Source organism: Oncorhynchus mykiss, chromosome 9, assembly GCF_057628025.1.
Source record: "Oncorhynchus mykiss isolate SJ-2025 chromosome 9, ASM5762802v1, whole genome shotgun sequence".
In the NCBI taxonomy this organism is placed as follows: Eukaryota; Metazoa; Chordata; class Actinopteri; order Salmoniformes; family Salmonidae; genus Oncorhynchus; species Oncorhynchus mykiss.
In genome coordinates this window covers 7,566,028-7,577,472 of record NC_143030.1, presented here as the reverse complement: position 1 = coordinate 7,577,472, position 11,445 = coordinate 7,566,028, and the positions used below count along the sequence as shown (strand labels likewise).

The 11,445-nt window shown below is 41.2% G+C and overlaps 1 protein-coding gene across 1 annotated transcript; it reads right to left on the bottom strand.

Annotated features, from left to right (window-relative positions):
- Positions 1 to 8,104: 8,104 nt before the first annotated feature.
- LOC110515470 (endonuclease domain-containing 1 protein) lies at positions 8,105 to 9,678 on the bottom strand. The gene has a single exon (XM_090185715.1). It carries the CDS (start codon positions 9,651 to 9,653, stop codon positions 9,021 to 9,023), a length of 633 nt encoding a protein of 210 aa, XP_090041841.1. The 5' UTR covers positions 9,654 to 9,678; the 3' UTR covers positions 8,105 to 9,020.
- Between the last annotated feature and the right edge of the window lie 1,767 nt (positions 9,679 to 11,445).

Below are 11,445 nucleotides of genomic sequence, written 5' to 3'. Positions count from 1 at the left end.
ACATGTCTGGTCCTGTTTTAGCTGTTTTTTACTGACAGTCGCTACGCAACAATCATCTATGTTTTGTATTTGCCGCCCAAACTGAGGACCTTCTAACTGAAAGTTGTGATTTAAAATGATGTCTGATGTTTTATAAATTAAAGAATGATCATCTGTGGCCAAATGATGCTAGTCGGTGTGCTAACATATTTTCAATGATTTTATATATGTATAGACACATTTAGTCAATTTAATAAAATTAACTTTGAATTAAATTGCCAGTTGGATGCAGCGCCCTGCCTCTACCCTCTTTCTCTCTATTCTCGAGCTTTTCTCTTCTTGACCTATTCTCTTCTCGACCTCTTGTGGTGAATATCGAGTGATCCAGATGTTGTTGAACAATTGGCAAATCGGCTTGTAGCGGTTTTGATCCTGGACTCTCCCACCAACCATAATAACGTGAGATTTGGAGTTGTCCCCTCCAGGAATAACTTCTTCACTACACGAGAGAGAGCAGGAGGAAGGAGAGAGAGGAGGAGGAGAGTAGAGAGATGATTCAATACCCCCATCATCACCTGAAGACTGTACACCACAGAGACAAAGATGAAGTTACAGAGACCAGTTGGTAGACTGGAGACTGTTGAGCTGAGTCAGGACAGACTGATTTAAATAGTTATTACAGAGACCAGTTGGTAGACTGGAGACTGTTGAGCTGAGTCAGGACAGACTGATTTACATAGTTATTACAGAGACCAGTTGGTATACTGGAGAGACCGCTGAGCTGAGTCAGGACAGACTGATTTATTAAATAGGTTTTCAGAGACTCCTCCTTCAGGTGTCAAAACACATAGGGTTGATTTGTATAAACTCCTCTGTACGTTTCCATGGAAAATGCTGTAACTAATCAAATGTGACTCACTTCCTATAGGCCTATTCCATGGGACTGACTCACCTCCTATAGGCCTATTCCATGGGACTGACTCACCTCCTATAGGCCTATTCCATGGGACTGACTCACCTCCTATAGGTCAATTCCATGACTCACCTCCTATAGGCCTATTCCATGGGACTGACTCACCTCCTATAGGCCTATTCCATGGGACTGACTCACCTCCTATAGGCCTATTCCATGGGACTGACTCACCTCTAATAGGTCTATTCCATGGGACTGACTCACCTCCTATAGGCCTATTCCATGGGACTGACTCACCTCTAATAGGTCTATTCCATGGGACTGACTCACCTCCTATAGGCCTATTCCATGGGACTGACTCACCTCCTATAGGCCCATTCCATGGGAATTATACATTTTCATGTAAATCTGCCATTGAGAATGTCATGTCAAATCAAATCAAATCAATTCAAATCAAATGTATTTATAAAGCCCTTCTTACATCAGCTGATGTCTCAAAATGCTGTAAAGAAACCCAGCCTAAAACCCCAAACAGCAAGCAATGCAGGTGTAGAAGCACGGTGGCTAGGAAAAACTCCCTAGAAAGGCCAAAACCTAGGAAGAAACCTAGAGAGGAACCAGGCTATGTGGGGTGGCCAGTCCTCTTCTGGCTGTTCCGGGTGGAGATTATAACAGAACATGGCCAAGATGTTCAAATGTTCATAAATGACCAGCATGGTCCAATAATAATAATCACAGGCAGAACAGTTGAAACTGGAGCAGCAGCACGGCCAGGTGGACTGGGGACAGCAAGGAGTCATCATGTCAAGTAGTCCTGAGGCATGGTCGTAAGGCTCAGGTCCTCTGAGAGAGAGAAAGAAAGAGAGAATTAGAGAGATAAAACTTAAATTCACACAGGACACCGCATAGGACAGGAGAAGTACTCCAGATATAACAAACTGACCCTAGGCCCCCGACACATAAACTACTGCAGCATAAATACTGGAGGCTGAGACAGGAGGGGTCAGATGACACCCCCGGACAGGGCCAAACAGGAAGGATATAACCCCACCCACTTTGCCAAAGCACAGCCCCCATACCACTAGAGGGATATCTTCAACCACCAACTTACCATCCTGAGACAAGGCAGAGTATAGCCCACAAAGATCTTCACCACGGCACAACCCAAGGGGGGGCGCCAACCCAGACAGGAAGATCACATCAGTGACTCAACCCACTCAAGTGACGGATCCCTACTAGGGACGGTATGAAAGAGCCCTAGTAAGCTAGGCTTTTCCTAGATAAGTGTTTTAAAGAAATGGGGAGACTTGGGTATTTGTTTTTGGATCGAAGCTGTAGAGATCAGTCAGGAATTGATCTTCTCATTCGCATTCATCAGCTGTACAGTTGCAAGCTGTTATTTTTGCGTTTTGGACAAAAGTGAACTTTTAACACATTGACTTTGTTTGAACATGATTTCATAAACAAAATCTTAGGAGGAAAAGTCATGTTGAATGTTTTTAATCTCCTGCCCTTCCTTTTCCTGACGGTTGTCTGGCAAACTGATTATCAAATTCCCCAGATGAACCTTGACTTGTTAGTTTAATGCAGAATGAAGGTACCCTCTCTGTTCTCCTCAATGCTGAACCCGGATGTAGTGACTGTCTACACTGAGAGTTTTTCTTCCTCTCTCATGATCTATCAATGATCTATCAATGCCTCAGGATGCCACTGAGTAAATATTATCTTACTGGATGAGGAACTCTTCTCTCATGATGTATCAATGCCTCAGGATGTCACTGATTAAATATTATCTTACTGAATGAGGAACTCTTCTGTCATGATTTCTGGGAGAAGGTGTGTCTGAAGTAAACAGAGCACCCGGCCTGCAAGCAGTCAACTTCCTTTTCATTTTGTTTATTACATTGACCAGAAAACCTGTACTTGTCTGACGCCATCTTAGTTGCCTAGTGGGTAGAGCGTCCACCCTGATAGGGGATTGGGGTTTGATCCCTGGTTGAGTCATACCAAAGACTGTAAAAAATGGGACCAGATGTGTCTCTGCTTGGTTACGGTTGCTGAGATCACATTCATTAATATTCCACAAGGCCTCCGACACAAAAACTCAAAGAAGTCCAGATGTTTAGTATGATGTCTCATAAAGGCCTTACCTACATTACAGATATGTTTACATCTGAATGAAACAGAGGAATATGTGTCCTACTGAATGAAATGGAGGAAGATGTGTCCTACTGAATGAAATGGAGGAAGATGTGTCCAACTGAATGAAATGGAGGAAGATGTGTCCTACTGAATGAAATGGAGGAAGATGTGTCCTACTGAATGAAACAGAGGAAGATGTGTCCTACTGAATGAAATGGAGGAAGATGTGTCCTACTGAATGAAATGGAGGAAGATGTGTCCTACTGAATGAAATGGAGGAAGATGTGTCCATCTGAATGAAATGGAGGAAGATGTGTCCAACTGAATGAAATGGAGGAATGTGTCCTACTGAATGAAATGGAGCAATGTGTCCTACTGACTGAAATGGAGGAAGATGTGTCCATCTGAATGAAATGGAGGAAGATGTGTCCTACTGAATGAAATAGAGGAAGATGTGTCCTACTGAATGAAATGGAGGAAGATGTGTCCTACTGAATGAAATGGAGGAAGATGTGTCCATCTGAATGAAATGGAGGAAGATGTGTCCATCTGAATGAAATGGAGGAAGATGTGTCCATCTGAATGAAATGGAGGAAGATGTGTCCAACTGAATGAAATGGAGGAAGATGTGTCCTACTGAATGAAATGGAGGAAGATGTGTCCTACTGAATGAAATGGAGGAAGATGTGTCCAACTGAAGGACATGTAGGAAGATGTGTCCAACTGAATGAAACGGAGGAAGATGTGTCCAACTAAATTAAATGGAGGAAGATGTGTCCAACTTGATGTATTCTCTGGTCTGACCACTGCTGAGTTTATTTCCAGTAACTGAAGTAGTTCACAGGAAGAGTTGACACAAAGCTGTGTATGTAGAGTTAGCAAATGTGGTTCCTAACAACACTGTGGTCAGAGCAGCACTGGACTGTTTAACACCTCAGACTCAGCAGCTGTAGATTCTTCAGTTGAGGAGGCCTTTTCTCAGTAAGAGTAGAGGAGACTGGGGAACAGACTAACACTTTAGTTTACTGTGAAATTATTATTTAAGTAAGTAAATAACATAAAGTATCATGGCTACCATTACACACTAAGTATGTTCCTAGGACATACCAGTCAATTACAATACCGAGTCGCAGGAATTAAATGTTACACTTGACCCAGTAGGTGAATGTTCCACAAGTCAATAATTTAAAACAGGAGACGTGGCAAGAATATTTATTTTAGGGCCTCAAAGCCCTTTTTCTTCTTCAATAAAACTAAAAGTCATCAATGGATTTAAACTAAACCTCTTGGTCATGTAGAGAAACTAACCAACCTGTCACGGCTCGAAGAGTGATGGGTGTGGAGTCAGGCGCAGAGAGCAGAGGATTCGGAAAAACACTTTATTTCCATACAAACACTGCGCACAAAGAGGGTGACGCCGAACACATGCGTACAACACTCCAAAAATGTACTACGCAGGTACATACGCTGTACAGCAGACAAACCAAAAGACAGGAACACTCCTTGACTAAAATCAGCAAACAAGCACGGACACAGGCGGGCTAACTGAACTTAAATAACCCCAACCCAAACCCCAAACAAGGAACAGGTGAAACCAATTAGACCCAACAAAACGAAAAGGGGAAAAGGGATCGGTAGCAGCTCGTAGACCGGTGACGACGACCGCCGAGCGCCACCTGAACGGGAAGGGGAGCTACCTTCGGTGATATTCGTGACACTACCATTATCACATTGAATAAGAGCTTTCTACGTGGTTTCTAATTGGAGTTATTTAGCTGTATTACTTTGTTCCCCAGTCTAACCTACCTTCATGTATAATATTTAAAATGACTGCTTCGCTTAAGTAAAATATTTTTAAGTTCTTCAATTACCAGCTGAAGCAGGTCACATAATTAAACTTCATGTAAAATTTGTGGTGGCTTATTTCTTCTTTACCAATTGAGGAGAGTTACAAACTTCATACACCAGTCAGAGTTATACTTAAACTACATCTTTAATAATAAGAGCTTTGCAATAGCCTTTTGACTTTCAATGATGCGCTATCTCTAATGAACCATTGAAAGTGACTACAGAAAATGACAAAGATCTTTTATAGCCAAGATACACCCCTCTCAGCCTACATGACAAACCACAGATCTTAGGAACAGTTCACAAAGAAATACTTTTACTTAAGAGAGAGGAGTATCCCATAGCCAGATAGCATTCGCTATAAACTATCATTCAGTTTAGTCCCTAAGACGAGGTTCTAATCTCATTCCTGGTACTTCATAGCACAGAACCATTACCTCATCCAATGGCATAACTCAATTGTCAACTCTAGATACTCCCATCTCAAGTAAACCTCCTCTTGACCCCACTCCTGGACAAGCTCACTGAGGGGAGTGACTTGCGCACAGACATTGTGGAGACAAGTAATTGGTTCCCCCTTAATCACGTCATCCCTTCACATGGTTTAACAGATAAATTCACATATGAAGACAATGTTCCATTCTGTACTCTTCCCTTTCTGATATTCTGCATAGCACCAGAGACATGTAATAGACAAGCCTGACCTCTCCCCTCTCTGGGCACCAAGTGACTGAGCCCCAGCTGAGGGAAGAAATGCAACTGCCAACACTAGAGTCTATTAGAAATACATTCTAATAAAACCTATTTCACATGAGAATATTATGCAGATATGACATCTGAATTACTTATGTTACCCAACTAATTCTGATTCATTCACCGCAAATTACCTTTGTAATTGTGACTTAAAAGTTGTGGACATTTATTTGTTAAATTGTTTACATGAAATGTTCCTTGAATGTTGGCTTGTATGACCTATGCAGTGGCTCCCAAACGTTTTATAGTCCCGTACCCCTTCAAACATTCAACCTCCAGCTGTACCCAATCTAGCACCAGGGTCAGCTGTACCCCCTCTAGCACCAGGGTCAGCTGTACCCCCTCTAGCACCAGGGTCAGCTCTACCCCCTCTAGCACCAGGATCAGCTCTACCCCCTCTAGCACCAGGGTCAGCTGTACCCCCTCTAGCACCAGGGTCAGCTGTACCCCCTCTAGCATCTAGCACCAGGGTCAGCTGTACCCCCTCTAGCACCAGAGTCAGCTGTACCCCCTCTAGCACCAGGGTCAACTGTACCCCCTCTAGCACCAGGGTCAGCTGTACCCCCTCTAGCACCAGGGTCAGCACACTCTCAACGGTTGTTTTATGCTATCGTTGTAAGCCTGCCACACACACACTATACGATACATTTATTAAACAGAAGAATGAGTTTTTGTCACATCCCGGCTCTTATGGCCGTTTTGGAGCAGTGGCTTCTTCCTTGATGAACAGCCTTTCAGGTTATGTCGATATAGGACTCGTTTTACTGTGGATATAGATACTTTGATGTTGTTCTGGGATTGATTTGCACTTTTCGCACCAAAGTACGTTCATCTCTAGGAGAAAGAAGGCGTCTCCTTCCTGAGTGGTATGACGGCTGCGTGGTCCCATGGTGTTTATACTTGTGTACTATTGTTTGTACAGATGAACGTGGTACCTTCAGGCATTTGGAAATTGCTCCCAAGGATGAACCAGACTTGTGGAGGTCCACATTTTTTTCTGAGGTCATGGCTGATTTCTTTTGATTTTCCCATGATGTCAAGCAAAGAGGCACTGAGTTTGAAGGTAGGCCTTGAAATACATCCACAGGTACACCTCCAATTGCCTGTCCTAGCCAGTCCTCCACAATAGTATGGGACTTGCCTGTCCTAGCCAGTCCTCCACAATAGTATGGGACTTGCCTGTCCTAGCCAGTCCTCCACAATAGTATGGGACTTGCCTGTCCTATCCACTCGGTAGCTCACCGTATAAGACGCTTCTAGCCCCTTCTTATTAATGATATCTGTTGTTTTCATACATGTCTTACTACTTGAAAGTTGTTCGTAATTCTCGCTCAAAATACTCCTGTGGCTTATTTTAAAATTAGCATGTTTTGTTTCTAAATGTTTCGTCTGTTTGTGAGATAGTACTTTTGCACATATAATAAATAAACTGTGGCTGAGGAAAGGTTGCTAGATCGAATCCCTGAGCTGAGAAGGGAAAAATATGTTGTTCTGCCACTGAACAAGGCAATTAACCCACTGTTCCTAGACCAGTTAACCCACTGTTCCTAGACCAGTTAACCCACTGTTCCTAGACCAGTTAACCCACTGTTCCTAGACCAGTTAACCCACTGTTCCTAGACCAGTTAACCCACTGTTCCTAGACCAGTTAACCCACTGTTCCAAAACCAGTTAACCCACTGTTCCTAGACCAGTTAACCCACTGTTCCTAGACCAGTTAACCTGCACTGTAGGCTATTCAATTTCTACTGTAGGCTATTCAGTTCCTACTGTAGGCTATTCAGTTCCTACTGTAGGCTATTCAGTTCCTACTGTAGCCAAACCAATCCCTCCTAATATACTGGTCCAACAGTATGTTTCAGGTGATTATAGGTAAACCAATCCCACCTAATATACTGGTCCAACAGTATGTTTCAGGTGATTATAGATAAACCAATCCCACCTAATATACTGGTCCAACAGTATGTTTCAGGTGATTATAGGTAAACCAATCCCTACTAATATACTGGTCCAACAGTATGTTTCAGGTGATTATAGGTAAACCAATCCCTCCTAATATTCTGGTCCAACAGTATGTTTCAGGTGATTATAGGTAAACCAATCCCTCCTAATATACTGGTCCAACAGTATGTTTCAGGTGATTAGAGGTAAACCAATCCCTCCTAATATACTGGTCCAACAGTATGTTTCAGGTGATTATAGGTAAACCAATCCCTACTATTGGAGACACCACTGTGCTCCCATTGATTAATGTTAACCGGTTAGATTCATTATTATAGGGAAGAGACAGTTCTGCCAAATTGAACACCAACATTTTGTGGCTGAGGAGGACAAGAGTTCTTTCACCATTAATGCTCGGCTGGACAACAGACAGTCTTTTTAAAGTTGTGGCCAGAGTGATGTCCGAGTCCATCTGGGTCACGGCACCAAATATTGTGGAAAATTAGATCCAAAGATGAAGGCAGAGACTTTTTAATTGTATAGAAACATCTTTAATCAAGCAGCTGCAGGGGACATGATTCTGATTTCACAGGGAAGAACCTCCTGAGTAAATGGTTCCATGTCCCTGATATAGTGGGAGGTGATAATATCATCAGATTGTTGCACAACAGTTATGTATACCAGCAACAGTTCTAGAACACAATGGCCTTGTGTTTAAGGTGTGTTTAATGTACAGACACACCAGGACTCTATGAAAGGCATGACATCACAGTCCAACACAGAACATGTCCCTTGAGAAGTTACAACAGTTCAACACAAATTCTGCCACCACACTAGTTTTCACTCAAATGTGAGGGGCTGATGCTCATTGGCTCAGACTCAAATTGCTAGGGGGGGTGAAATGTAGGGAAATAGTCATTCTGCTCATAGACTCTGCATGTATGAACAACACATTGACACATCCAGCCCAAAGTGGGAGGTTTAAAAAAATACTTTCTTAGTCGCCAAAGTAATGTAGCGTGTCTTTAACCTTCACAACCCTTAAACCTGTTTAATTATAACCATTATAACCATGGCTTATAACCCTTATTACTCCTATAACCACTGTAACCACTATAACCCTTATAACCTTTATTACCACTATAACCCTTATAACCTTTATTACCACTATAACCCTTATAACCTTTATTACCACTATAACCATTATAACCAATATAACCACTATAACCACTTTAACCCTTATAGCCATTAAACCATTATAACCCTTGTAACTTAACCCTTATAACCCTTATAACCATGAAACCCTTATAACCCTTATAACCATTAAACCCTTATAGCCATTATAACTTAACCCTTATAACCCTTATAACTTAACCATTATAACCCTTGTAACGTAGGGAATGTGTACTGAATAGTTGTGGGAATTACCACTGGACAAAACTCATTACTTTTCATCACAGTCACAATCACATCCATCCTCGGCATCACAATCCTTCCCTGATGCTATCGCCATCCCTTCCCTGGTCCTCTTTTTCCCTGTCGTGTTAACCTGTTGTACTTTAACGTTTCTTGGACAGTTATCGTGAAACACCTTGACATCACCACCATTGTAGCTTTGCTTCAACTTGGCTTCGAGTTCTCCCAAGGTTTCCGGGTTCAATATTTTCCCATTGTCATTTTTGTTCTCCCCCCAGTGTGCTCCGACCGTCCACTTTTTGTCCTTGTTGTAACAGCAGAAGGCTGTCCACAGGTGATCAGGGATGTTCACTCTGTTGTTCAGTTTGTTGTTCCTGCTGGGCACTGCTCCAGTCACCACATAGGCTTTTATCATGTTGTTGGCATCCTTACAGTTAAGCTCAAGAGCTTGTCTGACTCTGCACTCCATTTTACACCATCTGCCTCGGTTGAAGCCTCTTTCCTGGGGAACGGCGTTTGTCAGGGTGAAAGTGGACCACATGGTAGCATTATCAGGTGCATGCGAACATGGGAAAAGGTGACCTCTGTCCAGACCCAGGTTGTTATTTATGTAGTCTGTGTCCACAGCCTGGTGTCTGACAGCTTGATTATCCACCTTCATGTCACTTTGGTCATTTCTATCTTCAAGCTGCAGAAACATCAGTCAGACATTAAAACTCAGTAACAAGTTCAGACATTACAACTCAGTAACAAGTTCAGACATTACAACTCAGTAACAAGTTCAGACATTACAACTCAGTAACAAGTTCAGACATTACAACTCAGTAACAAGTTCAGACATTACAACTCAGTAACAAGTTCAGACATTACAACTCAGTAACAAGTTCAGACATTACAACTCTGTAACAAGTTTAGACATTACAACTCTGTAACAAGTTCAGACATTACAACTCTGTAACAAGTGTAGACATTACAACTCAGTAACAAGTTTAGACATTACAACTCAGTAACAAGTTCAGACATTACAACTCAGTAACAAGTTCAGACATTACAACTCAGTAACAAGTTTAGACATTACAACTCAGTAACAAGTTCAGACATTACAACTCAGTAACAAGTTCAGACATTACAACTCAGTAACAAGTTCAGACATTACAACTCTGTAACAAGTTCAGACATTAAAACTCAGTAACAAGTTCAGACCCTTACAACTCTGTAACAAGTTCAGACATTACAACTCAGTAACAAGTTTAGACATTACAACTCTGTAACAAGTTCAGACATTAAAACTCAGTAACAAGTTCAGACATTACAACTCAGTAACAAGTTCAGACATTACAACTCTGTAACAAGTTCAGACATTAAAACTCAGTAACAAGTTTAGACATTACAACTCTGTAACAAGTTCAGACATTACAACTCAGTAACAAGTTCAGACATTACAACTCAGTAACAAGTTCAGACATTACAACTCTGTAACAAGTTCAGACATTAAAACTCTGTAACAAGTTCAGACATTACAACTCTGTAACAAGTTCAGACATTACAACTCTGTAACAAGTTTAGACATTACAACTCTGTAACAAGTTTAGACATTACAACTATGAAACAAGTTCAGACATTACAACTCTGTAACAAGTTTAGACATTACAACTCAGTAACAAGTTCAGACATTACAACTCTGTAACAAGTTCAGACATTACAACTCAGTAACAAGTTTAGACATTACAACTCAGTAACAAGTTCAGACATTACAACTCTGTAACAAGTTTAGACATTACAACTCAGTAACAAGTTCAGACATTACAACTCAGTAACAAGTTCAGACATTACAACTCTGTAACAAGTTCAGACATTACAACTCAGTAACACGTTCAGACATTACAACTCTGTAACAAGTTCAGACATTACAACTCAGTAACAAGTTCAGACATTACAACTCAGTAACAAGTTTAGACATTACAACTCAGTAACAAGTTTAGACATTACAACTCAGTAACAAGTTCAGACATTACAACTCAGTAACAAGTTCAGACATTACAACTCTGTAACAAGTTCAGACATTACAACTCAGTAACAAGTTCAGACATTACAACTCAGTAACAAGTTTAGACATTACAACTCAGTAACAAGTTCAGACATTACAACTCTGTAAAAAGTTTAGACATTACAACTCAGTAACAAGTTCAGACATTACAACTCAGTAACAAGTTCAGACATTACAACTCTGTAACAAGTTCAGACATTACAACTCTGTAACAAGTTTAGACATTACAACTCTGTAACAAGTTTAGACATTACAACTCTTTAACAAGTTTAGACATTACAACTCTGTAACAAGTTCAGACATTACAACTCAGTAACAAGTTCAGACATTACAACTCAGTAACAAGTTCAGACATTACAACTCAGTAACAAGTTTAGACATTACAACTCAGTAACAAGTTCAGACA

Bases quoted from the DNA above. Each gene is read 5' to 3' on its own strand.
- LOC110515470 (XM_090185715.1), bottom strand. From the start codon at position 9,653: ATGAAGGTGGATAATCAAGCTGTCAGACACCAGGCTGTGGACACAGAC.